Source organism: Meleagris gallopavo, chromosome 1 (assembly GCF_905368555.1).
Source record: "Meleagris gallopavo chromosome 1, MGAL_WU_HG_1.1, whole genome shotgun sequence".
Classification (NCBI taxonomy): Eukaryota; Metazoa; Chordata; class Aves; order Galliformes; family Phasianidae; genus Meleagris; species Meleagris gallopavo.
In genome coordinates, this window is record NC_139404.1 from 55,386,902 (window position 1) to 55,405,817 (window position 18,916).

General features: G+C 45.6%; 1 protein-coding gene across 5 annotated transcripts in view; it reads left to right on the forward strand.

The window, feature by feature from the left end:
* Nucleotides 1-18,916, forward strand: part of HIPK2 (homeodomain interacting protein kinase 2) — a 134,074-nt gene that overhangs the window by 23,879 nt on the left and 91,279 nt on the right. For all 5 annotated transcript variants that reach the window (XM_085228372.1, XM_085228390.1, XM_085228380.1 and 2 more), the window contains exon 2: nt 16,430-17,528. In XM_085228372.1, coding sequence (XP_085084498.1) covers nt 16,430-17,528 — 1,099 coding nt within the window. The remainder of the gene's footprint in view (nt 1-16,429; nt 17,529-18,916) is intronic.

Genomic DNA, 18,916 nt, shown 5'->3' on the forward strand with positions numbered 1-18,916 from the left:
CATCCAGAAAAAGACACACATTTGAACTTAAGTGTATAACTTTATAGTATCACAGAATGACAGAATGGCTTAGGTTGGAACAGACCTTAAAGCTCACCTAGTCCCAATCCCCTCCCATGGGCAGGGCTGCCACCCACCAGCACAGGCTGCCCAGGGTCCCATCCAGCCTGACCTTGAACAGCTCCAGGGATGGGGCACCCACAGCTTCTCTGGGTGACCTTTTCCAGTGCCTCACCACTCTCTGAGTGAAGAGTTTTATTTTCGTTTTTATTTCATCACGTCTCTTGTTGCACAGGGCAGCATTTCACCTCAAACTTTATGATGGCAAGAGATCTGGGTGGGATCTCTCAGCCCTGCCCAGCTCTGTTGAAACCATGCAGGTGAAGTCAGGGTGGAGCTGAGGGCCCTGAGAGCAAGGAGTGAGAGGCCTGTGATCCTGCAGTGCTGCTTCATGCTGCATGCGCCAGCACAAAGAGTCCGAGCAGCGGCATGGGCATCTTCAGTCACCTCACAGCTGTACCTGTGCTTAGGGCTGAATCCCAGGGAGGAAAACCCGGCTTTGTGCTGGAATCTTTTCTCTGCAGAGACCTCCTGCATTCTGCACCCTAACAGGAGGATACTGGCTTTGCTGCGATTTGCTGCTTGGCAAATAACCGTTGTGATGGAGGGGTGGTAAGGATGTAAGCCATGACGTGCATGCACCCTACCTCCTTGCTGCCACTGCAGAGCTTGCAGGGCCCCGGAGCCGAGAGATTCTGGGCAGTGGAAGGGAGCTGGTGAAGGTGACGACCCCTCTGAAGACCTGCTATATGCTGGGGCAGGGAGTGCACTACTTCATTTCTGACGTCTGAAAAAGTCTCATGAAAACCTGCTCTTTGCCCTTTTGCCACTAGCCAGATCTGTTCTGAGTTGGGCCAGAGCGCATAGGACACGGTAGAAGGGATCACCTTTCTTTGAGAAAACGAGTACGAGGTGGCACCAGCACTTGTTTTAATTTATTCCTGCTCCTGGGTGTAATTATAACCTCTGGTGTTCAGTGTAAAGGTGGAAGGGTTGCAATTGAACGGGGCTCAGGTTTTTTCCAAGATGCATTAATACGTGACTTCTATGAAAAACAACAGCACTCACCCAGGAACCCAGACGGCGTTTGCAAGCTGCCTGTGGATTTATGGAGCATGTTGGAAACACACAGAGTTATTTCCTGAGTTTGTTTCTTTGCACAGTGATGATGTTTGCTTATTCTGGGACAATGATGAGACATTAAGGTATTAAAAACAAAATTAAAGAAGGGGTAGAAAACGTTTATTTCAAAAGCGAACACAGCTGCATTTCTTAACAGAAATAAAAGGAAAAACCTTTCAGTGCCTACTCGGGACTTTGAGAGTTCTGCCTGGAGAAAGCTATTTATCTTATATCTATTAATGTTATTTTCTTGCTGCAAAGGCTGTTTACATCAAAACAATATCTTTATTTTTGGAGTTCATCTGTTCCCGCTGCTTTTTCCCCAGCTGAAGTCACAATGCTCGGTCTGTGACATCACCATTGGCCGCAGCAACAACAACGTGTTACAAAGCGGATTTTTCACTCCAGGTGGACAGTGTGCCACAGGAGCAGATGAGCTCTGTGATTCCACAGAGTGTGTTGAATGTGCGTGCTACTGGTCGTGGGGAGAGAAGTGAAGGGCAAGTCCACAAGGCAAAATGCAGGACTGGAGAGCCTGTGGAATGCCTGCATGGGCCTTCTGTGAGTATGTAGCTTGTGGAGTTAGCATCTGTTCCCTAGACCATCCCTTCCCTGAGATTTCTTTTTTAAATCAGTTGAATGCTTCAGCAGACTTAACTGGTAGAAAATTACTCAGTTTAAAAATGGGAGAGTGGGAGAGAGGGATTTAATTTAGCTTCAAGTATGACTCTGGGATCTAAACTGTATCGACAAGTTTTGTGGGGGTTTTTGCTTTTTTTATGTTTTTCTTTTTCTACTCAGAACCCCTTGCAGAAAACAAGGGAAGATGACTAATGTGCTGATCCTGCTAACGCTTACACATGTGGTTGGCTTTAAATGCATGAGTTGTCCTCCTGCAGTCAGTCAAGACAATTCATATGCTTAAACTCAGACACAGCCCCACATGCCTGGAGCAGGAGGGTCTAGCCGGCTGCCTTCGGGGAACAGTTAAATGAAGAATTTATAGAATATTTTCTAATGCAGGCACTGTCTTAACTTGGAAAAGCTGAATTCACTGGCCTTGGTCCTCTAGGAGAAAGAAACTGGCCTTGTGCCTCTCCTCATTGCTTTTGCCTGCCTAATTCACTCCTTGGGTCACAGTCATGCAGTCACAAACTGGAAGGTGAGGCATGTCTGCCAGCATTGGAAGACTGTAGCCTAAGAGGTGACACTGAGAGATGATTAAAAAACGGAAACAGAACAGTGAAATGGTCACTAGCCCTCACTGACTTTACTGCAATATACAAGTTTATATATACATCCACTCATTATTAGCGACAGGTCTCTTTGTTGACTGCCTTGAAGAATGGTTTCTCCTGGTGCCTTAGCATGGATGGAGATGGAGCGGTTGTCTCACATCCCCTCCAAAGGTGGCCCCCTGGAGGCTAGGGGCACCATGGAGACCATTCAAGTGTGCTTGCAGAATTACCTCCATGCTTCAGCCTCGTGAGTTCAGTGAGGACTGTTGTAGGACATGATCAGGAAGAGGTGTTGCTGTTTCTCCAGCATAGCTTTCTTGCTATGTTGGAGAAGACCCTGAGCAACCTCTGCATCCAGTGAGCAGCCTTTGCTACAAATATGTTCTCACTTCCAGCATACCAGGTGTCTTTTTGTCTTTTTGGTCAGGGTTTGGGTGCCTCATGGTAAGAGCCTGAGTGTTGCTCTTGCTTTTTCCTATGCGGAAGCATTTCTTAAGTATCACAAGTCAGAAGAGTGTGTATATATATATATATATATACACGTTATAATTTTTCAAGCAAGCCCTTTAGTGTAACAACCTGACAGCTCCAGGAGAGTGGCCTTTTACTTAAATCTATGTTTTGGGATGTCTTCAGATTTTGTTTGTTTTGCAGGGCTGCACACTGTTTTGCTGTTGTGGCAATCCCTGTGATTCATGTCTTGCGCAGTCTGACAAGCTCACTGTAGCTTGCATGTGCTGAGCCACACGCTCTGCTTACTGCACTGCGCGTGGTGCTGGGACTCAAGGGTGCCGGGTGTGGGGGCTGCTTCATTGAGCTGCTTGTGATGCCTTCAGGAAGTGAGGGGTTCTCGGAACACTTGCTTGGACTTTAGTTTTTAGGGTTCCTCCAGGAATAGCCTGTTTCTTGGAGCAGGCAGAGCAGGGAGCACAAGGGTCAATTTGGGCATCTAGTGGTGCTGCAAGGATCCAATTTCATATTTATTTTCTGTCCCTGCAGAGCAGGAGGTATGTTATCATTTCGTTTTAACAGCTCAGTGTCTCTACTGCTGAGCCTGTAAAAGAGCATGTCCCATTATACCTGCTGCTGTTTGACACCTGTCTTCCCTAAGGCACCGATGTTACACTGGCTTGTTGGTCCTTTGCTTGCCGATGCCCGTCCAAACCTCTTGACTCTACTTTTCTTTCTTTTTTTGATAAAGAGAAAAGGAGAGAAGGTACAGAGGGCTGAGAGTGGAGGCACAGGTGCGTTGTAGCCTTGTTGAAACTCAGGGTTGGACTGGAGGGAAGGATTGAGAAAAAACAAGAGTGGCATCAACAATTGGGAAATACAGAACAGCTTCATGGAAATCTGATGCCATCTCACATGCAGTCCCTCAGTGCCGTGTACTGTTCACTTGCCCCATGAGTTGTCCATAAAGCTCTGGGGTCGCTTAGCTTTGGCAGTGCATTTGAGGGAGCGATGGTGAGCTGTGCAGAGATGGGTTTCCCTGAGCAGCTGTGAAATGTGTTCCAGTCCTTTCAAGTCAATGTTATTCTTCCATGACAACACGGGAGAACAGATGTTCCCTGGAGATCTACCTATTATTCATTTTGCTGTAGAGCTACATCTTCCCTCTTTTATTTGTCTCCTCTGTGAAGTAAATATTTCCATAATAGTTAATATTAGGGCTTTCCATAGCCCCCAGTGATTTTTTGTCACTCAGCTGTATCTTTTTCTTTCTATTTTTGTCAGAATACCATAAATGTGAACAGAGATTAAGACAAGCTCTGTGTCATGGGACACTGATTTTGTAGGCACTGATATGAATGTGTCTGTTTTAAACTTGTATGGCTGGCACTTGAGGTTCCACTCTGCGTTTTCATCTATGCAGGTGTGTCAGAGACATGCTTGATGGTGTGAGCTGGTGATGCATGTTCAATTGGGCCGGGCAGTAGGTTGGGACTAGCATCATCTGCTGGATGCTGAAATGTGAGGTTATGGTGCATTGTGTACACTGAGTGAGCTAGCAGTCTCCCCGGGTCCTGAATACTGAACTTAAAAAAACTTCTGTGATCACCATAAAAAGCCTGTTAGGTAAATACATTTTCTGTGCACAAAAGCAATTGCCCTGCTCTCTTTTGTTCTGAAAACAATAGACATCAAAATGGATTACAGACCTGTGTTCTTTAAAGGTCACAGCTATTTGGCCCTCAGGTAGGTTGTGTACTGAAACAGCTTTTGTTGAGATTTGTTGATGCGCTAAAGAAATGAAATGAACTGGGACTTAAGTGTAGAAGTCTGAAAACCAGCTAGAAATTGCCATGGATGTGGAAGATGAAGGAGGGAACTTCTGAGGTAAGGAACTCCCTGTTTCCTGATGTGACTGGGGTAGGAAAGCTGAATGGAGAAGGGCCTTGTGTCAGGTGCGGAACCAATGGCCAGTGCTTGTTTGGCATTGCACTGGTTTCTTTTATGACTTTTTTTATCTAGCTTAAAACAACAGCTATAGTGGCCGGGCTCTCTAGCCCATGCTGCTTCATGAACGGTTGGTTGCTAGGACAGCTGCCGTCATCCACATTTTAATTGTGGATGTGATGACCAATTTCTCATTTCTCCCCAAGCTTTGGCTGGATGATTCAGCTGGTCCTTTGGTGACTCATTGCAGTCTCCCATGAGCCCAGGAAGACTAAAGAGGGAAGTGTGGCTATTTTCAGATACGAATAACAACCAAACCCAGAGACTATGTCCATGAAGGAGTGCTGCAAACTTCAAATGAATTGGGTGTTTAAATAGGGTGTAGGCTGGCCTCCTTCCCACTGAAATTCTTTCCCTAGTTGATGTATTTCTGATGAGTCTGGTTTCCAGTCTCTTCATCCACAGGGATATTTGTTTTAGGAAAGTTTTTGAAAGCTTTCCATGAGTTTTGAGTGCACAAGGCCTCATGAATGCTCACAGGGCTTGTGGTACTAAATTCCCTTAGCCATTTCTGGCAGTTATTCCCTCTCATTATTTACTGGGATTCTAATATATAATTGCTATAGCAACACAGGTCCACCTCAGGCAGATTTTCTCTCCAGTCATTCTTGTGTTAGACATAAGACATAGCCCAAAGTTCTCATGGATCTATCAAAAACTCTTGTGATTTACCACAAGATCTTGCTGATCTGTTTTTTGGATCCATGGAATCAGCAGTGTATTTTCATCTTCTGAGAAACTCATACAGAGAATGCTTTCCCAGAAACTCTTCTTTCCTTGTGACTCAGTTTGGCCAGACTTTGTTTTCACTGTTGATCAAAGACAGTAGGTGAGACTAGGCAGCTTGGCTGTGGTATCAGCATTGCATTGATGGTGTTGAACTTCTCCCACTGTGTCTAGCCCAAGCTCTCTAATTTCTTTGGTATATGAAAAGGAGAAGTTGGCTTTTGTGGGTTAAAAGAACATGGCTGCAGAAACAGCTGTGGTCGTGCCAAGAAGATGCTTATGGAAGAGATTGGATAACACTCTGTTGCAAAATACATAGTGATATGTCAGTTCAGAAATACAGGACCATGAATGAGAAAGAGACCTGACAGCACCTTTGTTTAGCTAGCCTGCTTGTCTGTAGCTAACTATTCTTTCTGACCTGGATTTTTGATTCTGTAGGGTTTGGCTTCAGCTGTTGTGCTGTGCCCATGAGTGCCACTCAGAAGTTACTGGCAGTGACCAGTGTAGGCAGTTTTATGTGGGTTGGGGCATGCTCAGGTGCCCTTGTCTCTCTCTGCATGGCTCTGTCTAACATCTGTAAATCACCAAGCGGAAGTTACCTCAAGGGTTCTCTTTCACTGTACTCTCCAACAAAAATATCATATGCTTGCTTTTTCTTGACTGGACTGTGTGCAGCCAGTCTGATGGTGGGGCCATCTTAGCCTAGGGCCCTGCTTTTGAAAGTCGGTCCCGCTTTCTAGCCCATCACAACTGTAGCATGCTCTGCAGAAGGCATTTGGTATGTGTCATACTGGATCTCCAAGTTCAGTTTTGTTCCTCCTCCATTGTTCTTTAGTCTTGCTAGTGCAAAAAGCCTAACAGCTATGGCATTAAACACTGTAAAGCTGAGTAAATAAATACGTCAATAAGAAATCGTATCCTACACAAAAGAGAAACCTGGGGGAGAGACTGATGGTAGATAGGGAGTTCTGCTGGTACAGGTAGAGGTTTTTATTCTTTTCTTTCTCTTAATGGCTTCCTTTGATTTCTTCTATTTCAGAGCTTTGATGGGGGGGAGTAGGCAGTTACTGGTATCCCTGAGCTTCTTCATCACACACAAAGGCCTTATATGTTTCTTTCTTATGTCAGATACCCTTTCCTGAGCTCTTGGATCTTTACTCTTCAAGGCACTGAAATGCTTTATGTAGTTTATCACCATGCCTAAATCAAGTTTTCTTTCTGTGTTAGCAAGAGCTTTGTGCATCACCCAGGCTAGCCATCCTTAGCCCAACATGATTCTTTTCTGCAGATTGAACTGACCCTGTCCTATTGGACCTTGCTTAAAGGGAACGCTGCTGTAAAAAGTGTGGGGCAGGTTCTGCCAGCAGTGTGAAGCAGGGCGATGTCCAGAAGCACTTTCTTGGGATTGCTTGAGGTAGTGGAGTAGCTTCATTTGTTTCTTCTGAAGGAGATTTGCCTACAATGGGTTGTCCTGCGGCTGTTCAAGTGCAAGCGTGTGCTTATGTGTCGGAGAGTGGTCATGTGTTTTGTATGACAGAGATCAATGCAGCCTCAAATAAAGCAGAATAAATCATTGGGCCTCCTGGATGATGACAAGGGTTCCCAAGGATACGCTTGTTAGCGCTGAGTGTCGTCATGGAGAGCACCGTGGCCCTGTGTCACTTTCTTCGTTGTGAACAGCTCGGTGCTCTCAGCATAGAAGAGCTCGAGAGAATTAAGTGACACTTTTCTGTAGGGTTACACTTTTCAGATGCTGTCTGAAGTAAAGAGATGACTGAATTGGTTTTTGAGGAGGAAAGAGTTCACATTCAAACCCTAACCTTAGTACTACCTCACCAGTCTTTGGCTGGGCCTGGCAGCTCAGGCCCACCACGTACATCTGCCCTTCCTGCTTTTGAGCTGTGCTGGAGACCCCAGCCCTTGCCATTTCATACATTTTTTGGTTTCATACTCTCAATTCAGAATGCAAAGCAAAAAGCCGTTGATAACAGCAAAATGGTTTGTGACTGTTCAGCCATTGTTTTCACTTTTAGGAGGTTTTCTTAGCCCTGAGCAGTGGAGAGGCTAAAATCTGGAAGACTTAGTGAAAAACTAATACTCAAGGTGTGTTTTCTTTCAGAACTGAAGGGCTGTTTTCTGGATGGATGTATGTTTCTGTCCCTGTGGAAGACAGATTATATACTGAATTGTTGTAACTAATTTAAATGCCAGTCAAGTAATCAATCTGCAGTAGCCTTTTTCTTTTTTTTTTTTAGTTTTCTGAAATGCCCCATAGCTCTCAGTGTAGGGTGCTGTAAATCATGTCTTTGGTCTTTCTCATTTGAAAGGAACAGATGTTACAGCAGAAGCGAGGTGAGCTAGTTAACCTTGGCTTTGGGGTAGTCAAGAGATCATTGAATCTGTCTACCTCAATTTTGTGATGTGGCAGAGCTCCTTGCCCAGGTTCCCCACCACTCTTCTTGCATCTTCATCTTCCTTAGCAGCCTAGGTCCTGTGTATTCTATCCAAACCTCACCAGAGGGTTGTTTCTCTCCAACAGGTTTTTATCCTGACAGAAATGAAACAAAGAGAGGGACTTTGTGAACAGGCAAACTGACCTTTTCAGCCCAGCTAGTGCTTGATCTGAGTTTCAGATTTCGTAAACAAAGCAAGCACTGAATGTCATGCAGTTGCCTCTTTGCAAATGAAACACTTACAAAAAAATCCTGTGGGAATGAGAGGCTCAGCCTGAGACTCCAACAAGCCTTGCCCATGTCCTGCCTTCACAAATAGGGTTGCTTCTGACTAGCGAAGTTTGCGAGGTGCCAGCCTGTGGCTTCACTGAACTGTGGGCATGTTGGAGTCATCGACATTACAAAGCTAATATTTACAGGTGGGAATTCATCCAGATGGGGAGGCAGCAGCTGTGGAAAAAAAACAAGTCTCCTTCCCACTAGGTAGATGTTGAGGGAAGCCACAAGTGTGCCAGTGCTGCATGGGTGAGTAGGGCACAAGGCAGGGCAGCAGAGGGAAACACCTGATTCATTTTGGTTCCTTTCCCAGGGCCCCTGACACCCATTTTTGGGAACTTATATAGGTGATGGCCAAGTAGGGAACTGGGGTTGGAAATGAAGCCAGTTCTCTGTTTCCGTTGTAAGATGGGGTGATGTTGTCATCCCCTGTTTTGAAGATGGAAACTGAAGTGACCCAGCTGAGTGATGTGAGCCACACTGCCTGGAAAGCAGAGTCACATTGAGAGCCTTCTTATTTCCAGTTCTGCTTTCAGGATGCAGCTCTGTCAGCAAGTAGTAATCAGAGATGGAGATTGTAAGAGCCCAGGGACTCTCATATTACAGATCTGTTTGGAGGTTGAAAGTATGGGCCTGCACACATGCTAAGCTGGAGTGCAAGGCAATACAAGTTATGTATTTACTACTCAGTCCATCTTATAGAACTCTCCAGAGGAAACTTCAGGTTCTGTAGACATGCTGTGGTTACTGTTCCACTCTCCTTCCACAGAGGCCATACGATGGGAAAGAGAAGGTTGACCAGAACATATATGCTGTTACCAAAAAGTCCTACTTGGCACATGGATCCAAATAGCTGTCAATTTCATCTGACATCATTTTGTCTTCAGAGTGGGGAAGCCAAAAAACGTTTCTGAAACTCAGTGATCTTTGTAGGCCCCTTCCAACTCAGAATGTTCTGTGATTCTGTCATCCCTCAATAGCTTTCCCTCCCATCTTCTCTGGATGCCTGGAGGAGCTGGCCGAGGCTTATGGAGGATTACGGAAGCATGCCATACGTCATTTAGGGCAGTGCTGCAAATGTCACCATGGTCCTGCTCCTTGAGCATGTGAACTGATGGCTGTCCTATCACCTTGTCTTCAGCCCCAGCTGCCTGCAGAGGTGCTGGCCTCATCTCTGCCTGCTCCTCTGCAAGAAGCTGGGAAGATGAACTTCTTTGGCAAGATGTTGTGTTAGGAATTCCTCATTGTCTTCCACAGACAAAGCTTCTAAGCTTCTGCCATCAATCCCACAGTCTTGACCTTTTTCATTCTTCCTCACCCCACCTCTGCCTCCCAGAGTGAGGTTCTCAGAGCAGGGCTGTTCATGGAGAGAAAGCTTTCCTCTGCTCTGATTGTGCTGGGCTTAACTCCATGAAGCTATCTCCCCAGTTTGGGGTAGCACGGACCGTATTGCTGGGCCTTCTCACATCAAGGCCTCGAATTCAGTGTCAGGTCAGTCGCTGCAGCATTGGTGGGGAAATAACAAGGCAGCAGAGCCTCTGGTGAAGAATATTTTAACCTGCGTTCTCAGGTGCTGTGTCATTAATTAACTGTAATGGGAAACATAAACTAGCCACAGGATTTGCGGAGGAAATCTATAATATCTCTTGTTATTATTGCAATTCATTAAAGTGGGAATGGAGGTGACCCCGACAGAATCCTTCAGTGAAGTGTAATTAAAGACTTAAATCTAAGCGTATATATTTGTCTCAGATTTTCTTTCTCAAGCTAAAACCCAGGAATATGTCAGAAGAGCCCACAGACTGTTACTCAGGCTCATGGGCACCTGAACCCACATCAAAGGGATGAATAAGAATTGCGATGGAAGCGTAGATAACAGAAAATATCTAATAGTAGGGCTTTGTGGCTTAGTGTGGATATGGAAGAGTGGAGTTTGTAGTGGTAAGATGTGAGATTGTGGTGAATGAGCAGTGAAGAGCTTGATATTGCAGGGACTTGACTTTGGTCTACAGAGCCAAAATAAAAGACAGCACAGATGGTTCAGAGAAAGGGCTGTGGTTGGCGATGGCTTCTGTTCACTAATTCCTTTGAGTATGGTGTTTCAGATGCATAGCAGGCTCATTGAATTGCCCACAGTCTGCATTCAGCTTGCACAGCACGGTCCAGTGACCCACCAGGTGTGGGCATGGATGGATGTGGTTTGGAGTAGCCTCTGTGTTTGAGCTTCCAACGTGGGGCCTACTGAAGTGGTGCAGTCCCATCCCTATGTGCAGGATGTGCTGGGGCTCTGGGTGTGCTCCTGTATGCATAGCTCTCCCACCTCACAGTCTTCATGCCATAGTCCTGGGAGAAGAGATGCTGCCCCTGTGGGGGCTGTGCATGTGCACATCTTGCACTGTGAGGGGTGAGAGGCCATCTCACCAGACTTCAGCCCACTGGAGACCCGAGGTGCCATCCACCCTGTTGTCCAGGTGGTGCTTGCTGGCAGCCTAGCTGGGCCTGTGGTCCTTGTTGCTAGCTTTTATCTGGCTAAGTAGGAAAGTTGCAGTGCAGGCTGTGAAACGGCAAGCAAGGTGCTGCAGATGATACAGGGCTGTGAAGGTGGTCTTGGTCTCCTGCCATCTCGCTGTGGTGAGACCTACTGTGCAGGTGGGAGGGAGGTGGGAGGAAAGAGTTGTTCAAATAGATCATTTGATTGCGTTTATGGCTACTCTATGGGTCGAAAAGTGCTCTTCCCCTGTCTGTAGGATGTGGATTGAACGTGGCAGTTCAGAGCAACATGAAGCCAGAGCAGTGCAGGTGGCAGGCTCTGTCACATCTTTGAGACCCACTATGCCCTGCTGAAGCATTTAAGAATCTACTAAAGAATCTAATTAGGATGAAACAGTTTTAATAGCAGGACGGGAAAAGTAGAGCAGAAAGGCAGAGGGATTTTCACCTGGAACGAGAGCTCTTGAGACATCTTCTGCTCACCAATAACAGGAAGGAGCTGAGGCTGTTGGGGCCTGAACTCTTCTTTGAGGTTTCTCCAAACATTATTAGCACGAGGGAAGGAGTTTGTGTACCTTTGCAGGATGTCAATCTGAAGGAAATTCCAGAAGTGTGTGGTACTGGGGACTCTAAAAAGGCCACACAGAGGCCACCTTGAAGAAGAATACGGTGCTTCAGACATGGCGATTTTGAAGGTGCAATACATTAGGCATACCTGGCAGATCCCCTTTTCATTGCCTTCGTAATCTGGGTGTGCATATGAGTTTTCAGGCTTGCGTTTCTCTGGGGAGAAGAGAAAGATATTTATTTCAGGAGTGTCTTGTGTGCATCATTTATATGCTGAACACACGCCTTGTGCTTTTTACAGTATTTTTCAAGCAGGCTGTCGCTTTCCTAGCAGTCAGCAAGCAGCCTCTGGTTACAGTGCACTGGCAGCTCTGCAGGTGCTCCAGAAGGTCTTACTGCCTGCTTCATACAGGGAAGGGGCTGGGTCTCCTGCTACTGCAAAGGCCATTTGTATAAATCAGTACTAAGTGCTCTGAGTAAAGTAGAAGAAAACATCAGTGACTTTCAAACTGTTCTTTCTTTAGTCCCCACAGTGCATTTTTTGCCCTTTAGGGTGAGGTGGGTAGATAGGGAACTTCATCTCATTTGCTCTCCTGGAACCTGTTGGAAGTCCTGGTGAGGTGGCTCTGGGATTTGTGTGCTCACGCAGAAGAAGGCCATCTGAATTGTAAATAGCACCCGCTAAATTATTATTAAATGCAAGCTGATGTGGGAGGAGTTTTTGGGAAAGAAGGAAAAATCAAATCTTTTAATCAAAGTCATTCGGTCTATTTTAGCATCGTCCCCTCACTGCACACTGCATACTTCAGCTCATGTGGATGCTGCAAGGAGTTACCTAAGTCACATCAAGGACAGGGGAAGGCCCCATTAAATCCAGTCACTATCAATTGTGTGAGAGCTTTAAATGGCTCCCTAAAAATCTTTATTAAAGAAAGGAACTATCAATTTTATTTAATGCGTTGCCCAGCTTGCTGCCCAGAGACTCACTACATGCAGGGTATGAAATTGAGCCCCGTGCTCCCTGGGCCCAAGTGTGGGGATGCTCCTTTCCCAAACACCAGCTCTGAGATGCTGAGGGAATCACTGCCATGGGGATGGACCAGCAAGCATTGCCCTCCTGCTGCAGCCATCCCATCTCCTCACTAGGTCATGGCAAACCTCGCACAATCAAAGGTCTGAAACTGTAATTTGTATCACAGGCTGCGTTGTCGAATTTGATCCCTGTAACAAGCCATCCGACTGTTACTCACATTTACTACTATTGCTACTATTGCTATGGAATAAAGATAATTTAAAAAAAAAAAAAAAAAGAATATACCACCAGCACGGTTTGGTAATGTCCTTGGGAAATTTAGGGTTGTGTTTTTCTCCCATTAGCTGCACAGGCAGATTTGCAATAAAAATGACTTAGCTGCAGACGCCTTCCTTTCCCATCACCAAGCTGCCAATCAGACTGTAATTTCTTGGTGTCGGACTATGCTGAAGAGCTAGCTGAGCTATTTTCCTTATGACATGTCCCCTAAAACCTCAGACTAGCAAAAATCATTTTGAATGGAAGAAAGAAAATTTCATCCTTCTTTCACAGGGGAAAAAAATCTTTCTTGTGATTATGTATGACCTATGACAAGGGTGGCAGTGGCAGCAGTGGAGCCCACAGCCCTCCCAGTACCCACGGTCTGTGCTGCCTTCTCCAATCCCCTGTTTTTGGGTAACAGCATACCCTGTTCCTGCAGAAACAATGCGACAGGACAGCGAGGGGCTTGTTGTTGATGTGAGAACCAAATCCTAACAACAACTCGTTTCAATGAGGGCGCAGGCAGCCGTCTGACGTTGACGATGTTGAGTGACTGCTGACCTTGTTTTTAGCGTCAGCTGATATTGACTGGAGCTCTGCCAGTTTGCACCAGTTGAAAGTCTGTCTCCTAATGGTAGTGATTATCCTGATTTTTACAGCAGCACTAAGAAAGTTGCAGCTGCTGCTCTTCATATCCCAGACTTTAATTTGGGGGCGATTGGTTCTTCTGGTGTCATTCTAGGGGACTCTGTGAGATGAAACTCTCTCCTTCTTCTGCGTCAATCCTTTTTTTTCCCCTTTTTATTTTGTATGAAGAGATATTGCTCAAGCACACCACGAAATGAAAGCCATAAAGCTATAAATTACACCTCAGTTAGGTCCACAATATGTTACCAATTACGTCTGCTTTATTATTCACATCCAGGGGGAAAACATACATCAAGCCAACCCCGCTCTCCAGAAAGGTTGGTTCTGTACTAAAAAGAACACCATGACTCTTCTTAATCTATTGGATTAATCTATGGGAAAACAAACACAGCTCTGGCTTACTCACATACAACAGTGGTGCCCAGGATGACAAGCTGACTGATATTGATGTGGCTCTATGAGTTTGCTGCGTGCTTCAGCATTTGTGGCAACCTCAAGAGGAGAGGAGGGATGAGAGAAAGCACTTACAGGGCAGGGACCTTGGGAACTGCTGCTCAGTAGGTTGAGGTGGGGGTAATTCATACAAATTGCAGCAAACAGCATCCAGAATTGAGTGTGCTTGCCTGACTGTGTCACCCAGCTTTGGCAGCATGCACGTATGTTAGTGTTTGCTGGTATGAGTGTATATGTATATGAGAGTGTATGTGTGCATATAGATTCCATACCAACTTAAGAAGAACACAGGCTAGTGGAGCATGGCCTTATTTTATGAAAGGGAGCTGACAGTTTGGTACTGTCAAATCCCTGTGTGAAGGAGCTATCCATGTGCATTACCAAGTTTATTGTGTTTTTGTCGCTGAAACATTAATTCAGCTTTTAACTTGTTAAAGTTGCAAACAATTCAAGGTTATGTTTGTGCTTAATAATTCAGCAACAATGCTAGCTCAGCATATTGTCTTCTTTTTCCCTGGTTGTTCTGGTTTATTAAAAAGAAAAACTGGCAACAGACAAAAATGTTGGTTGTTTTGCCATTTGTGGTGAAACCAGATGAAGGGGTGATACTGGAGTGGAGGAAGCGCTCTTCCTGCTGTGCCATCGCAGTTATGTGGCTACATGGGGACGTGGAGATGGTTCATGGGGACCCCACCCTCATCCACGAGCAACAGATCTAGCTGTGGATGTCTCTGTTCATTGCAGGGGAGTTGGACTAGATGGCCTTTAAAGGTCCCTTCCAACTCTTAAGAATTCCACGATTCATTGACAAAGGGCATGCCCTCCTGCTTTAACTGCAGCCAGGCACTGGCTTCTTCCGTAGGAATCCCCACAGATTTTTGTACAGTTCTTGATAACTTAGCCCCAGCAGCCCCATCCCTGCCCTCGGAAGGGAGAGCTGGCTGCAAGTCAGGACTTAGACATCCTCTTCTCTGTGGAGCACTCTCGGAATAGGAGCGTTTTCTGTTTCAGTGGAATGTAACCCAGATCTCTCAGTAGGATTGTCTCAATGATGCTTTATTTTGACTTTGATTATGAGGTGGTGGGTTTCACAGAATCACAGAATTGTAGGGGTTGGAAGGGACCTCCAGAGATCATCGAGTCCAACCCCCCTGCCAAAGCAGGCTCCCTACCCCAGGTCACACAGGTAGGTGTCCAGACGGGTCTTGAGTATCTCCAGAGAAGGAGACTCCACGACCTGCCTGGGCAGCCTGTTCCAGCGCTCCGTCACCCTCACCGTAAACAAGTTCTTGCGCACATTTGTGCGGGACTTCTTCCTATGCTCCAGTTCCTGGCCGTTTTCCCTTGTCCTGTCTCCACACGCTGCTGAAAAGAGTCTGGCCTCGCCACTCTGCCCCCCACACCTTAGATATTTATAGACCTGGATCAGGTCCCCTTTCAGTCTTCTGACTAAGCAGACCCAGTTCACTTAGCCTGTCTTCATAGGGAAGATGCTCCAGGCCCTTCACCATCTTTGTGGCCCTCCACTGGACTCTTTCCAAGAGATCCCTGTCTTTTTTGTACTGGGGAGCCCAGAACTAGACACAGTACTCCAGATGAGGCCTTACCAGGGCAGAGTAGAGGGGGAGGATCACCTCCCTCGACCTGCTGGCCACGCTCTTTTTAATGCACCCCAGGGTTTCTTTTTCCCTTTTTTTTTTTTTTTTTTTTTTGAATAAAGGTGTAGAAGGTCATTATCTTTTCCAGAGCCAAAGAAGTACACAGTAGAAGAGATTCCTTTCTTTTCTTAAAAATTAAATGGACCTGATTCCTTCACAAGCTAATTTGCACCTTGTATTATTAACAACACTGTTCACTTCCAGGAGATCTGCTTTCCAATGATGCTGTTGTCACTATGCATAAGAATAGACGAACATAATCTTATAAATCTGAGACAACTGAGAGCGTGTGGTAGAGATCATATTGTCTAACTCAATCATCAGTGTCCCTGAGCAGAAACAAGCTCTGGACACGATTCCCACACACAGACTTGGCAAGCAACCTGGGACATCATCTGCTGCTTCTGTTCTGGCTCCTCAGCTTTGCCAGCGCACCTCCATTTGTCATGGTGTGTCCTCTTCTGGTCCCATCCTGGCTCTCCGCAAGCCAGAAGCTACTTAGTGGCTTTATGGGAGTAAACAGACGTCTAAGGTCAGATCCACCAAGCTGTTTAATACATAAGGAGCCTGAGGATTTGCGATTTGGCCTCCATAGGCAGAATATTTTGCAGTATTTTACATCAGCAAAAGAGATGTAGATGTATTCCTGGAGACAATGGGAATAGGAGTCTCCTCAGGCAAAGGAGTAAAAAAATAACATTTATGTTCTCATTATTAAAAATGGGAAGGGGCAGAGCAAGAGAACAGAATTTGTTTTTTGCTAGGTGTTTGCTAGTATGGTTCAGTTGGGAGTAATGATTTATTTTAGAGCATAATATTTTATTTGTGATGAATACATATTCTGGAAGAATTTCATTTTTGTGCATGTGTTGCATCTGAAATCTGTATCCCATTCTCCCTTATTGCCTCTGTACAAATGAAAAAAAAAAACAAAACCTGGGGAAAGCATATTGACTCTGGATTCACTCTGATATTTTATTGCAGGTATGGCCTCGCATGTGCAAGTTTTCTCTCCTCACACCCTTCAGTCAAGTGCCTTCTGTAGCGTGAAGAAACTGAAAGTAGAGCCAAGTTCGAACTGGGATATGACTGGGTACGGCACACACAGCAAAGTCTACAGCCAGAGCAAGAACGTACAGTCCTCCCAAGCAGCCGCCGCAGCCGCCGTCAACGCCTCCCTCCAGATCCCCAATCCGAGCATCCCTTACGAACAGACCATCATCTTCCCAGCAAGCACGGGGCACATCGTGGTGACGTCTGCCAACAGCACTTCTGGTGTGGTGGCAGTGTCTGGGCAAACACTGGGCGGGCCACATAACCTGATGCGACGCAGCACTGTGAGCCTTCTGGACACCTACCAAAAATGTGGACTTAAGCGAAAGAGTGAGGAGATAGAGAACACGAGCAGCGTGCAGATCATTGAAGAGCATCCACCAATGATTCAGAACAATGCCAGTGGGGCCACTGTAGCCACCGCCACCACCTCCACGGCCACTTCCAAAAACAGTGGCTCCAACAGCGAAGGGGATTACCAGCTGGTGCAACATGAGGTGCTCTGTTCCATGACCAACACGTATGAAGTGTTAGAATTTCTTGGCAGGGGAACCTTCGGACAAGTAGTCAAATGCTGGAAACGTGGCACTAATGAGATTGTGGCCATCAAGATCCTAAAGAACCATCCTTCCTATGCCCGGCAAGGCCAGATTGAAGTGAGCATCCTGGCTCGGCTGAGCACAGAAAGTGCAGATGACTACAACTTCGTCCGTGCGTATGAGTGCTTCCAGCACAAGAATCACACGTGCTTGGTCTTTGAAATGTTAGAGCAGAACCTCTATGATTTCCTAAAACAAAACAAATTCAGTCCCTTGCCCCTTAAGTACATTCGACCAATTCTCCAGCAGGTAGCAACTGCCCTAATGAAGTTGAAAAGCTTGGGACTGATTCATGCTGATCTTAAACCAGAGAACATCATGTTGGTAGATCCATCCCGACAGCCATATAGGGTCAAGGTCATAGACTTTGGATCAGCTAGCCATGTGTCTAAAGCTGTGTGTTCTACCTACCTTCAATCCAGATATTACAGGTAAGACACTGGGCTCAAGTCACATTACTAGGTGAAGTACTTTATCTACAGGAATTTTCCTTCGTTGCTGTAAATGAATGAGAGTCATCCCTTAATGCTGAATTGGAATGACTCTTAGAAAGGCTTGTTGGTGGTAAGAGAAAACGGTATCATTCACTCTTGGAGTTTACTTGCAATGAAAACTATTGTCAATTTGTAAATAGCCATAAAATATTGACTGCTGCAAAAAAACTGTTTGTGAGTTACAATTCTGGAAGCCTTTTGGTGTTGTCTGCACTTCCTTCTCTCTGCTTTTGGAAGAGGTACTTGATACAGAGAGCTCATATTTTTTTTCCAAGTCAATGTAAGTAGGTTCTTGGTTTCAGGAGGACCTTAAGCTAAGTAATCTATACGCTGGCTGTATCTTCCAGCCTTTGTTGGTCGGTGAAACCAGGGATTTTACAAAAACAAGGTTGGCCCACAGGAAAGCAACTTTATGGATGCGGATGATGCTTTGTCAAGGAGTAGTTTCCACACAGACTGTGAAACTTACTGGAGTCAGTGGGAGGATTCTTGTTAGCTCCCATCAGCTCTGCATAAGGCAGCCTGGCAGGGCTGAATGCACTTTTCTCTATGTGGGAAGCTGTTGGTAGGGATGAATGAGTATTGTCAGCAGTCTAGGGTTGGACTGAGAACCTGTCAGAGACTGACGATTCCCACTTCTAGTGATTTTAACTGCAGGTATGTCATGTGCTTGGATGGAATTTCTGAGTTCTGTGTAGGTGCACTCAAAGCAAAATGTGTGAATGAGCTCTATCTCCTTTGGTCTATAAAACAGTTTCAGCAAGGAAGCCTCTTCTCGTAACTCTGGAAGGTGATCTCCTGCTTGCATTTTGACTCCAAGACACAAGCTCCCTCCATAGATGTTCTCCTCAGACCTTCTCTTTGGTATCACTCAGCTTTGTTCGACATCGTAAGGACTGAGAAAAGCAGTTCTAGCTCAGCCATGTGTGAGGGAAAATAGAAGGAAAAAAAAAAACATTTGTCTTTAGAGGACAGCTGAATTTAGAAATGCTCAGGCCCTGTTTTTGTTATTGTAATTTTGTGAAGCAGGGGCAAGAGGGAAAATGTAATCCTTCCTGATGACTGATACAATGAAAATTTGTCCAGGCATTGTGCACAGCTCCTCAGCTGGGTTACAGAAAAAGCAAGATAGTTGCTCTGTTTGTAAATAGGACAGAAATCTGTTTTATACAGAGAGAGTATTTGAAAAAAAAAAAAAATAGCCTGAACTGTTGTCTGACCCTTTTCCTACTTCATAAACATCCCAGTGGCGAAGCACTCCATAGCTCGGAGCTTGGGAAGAGTTAATTTGCACAGGAACAGGAACTTTGACAGTGTAGCACTGC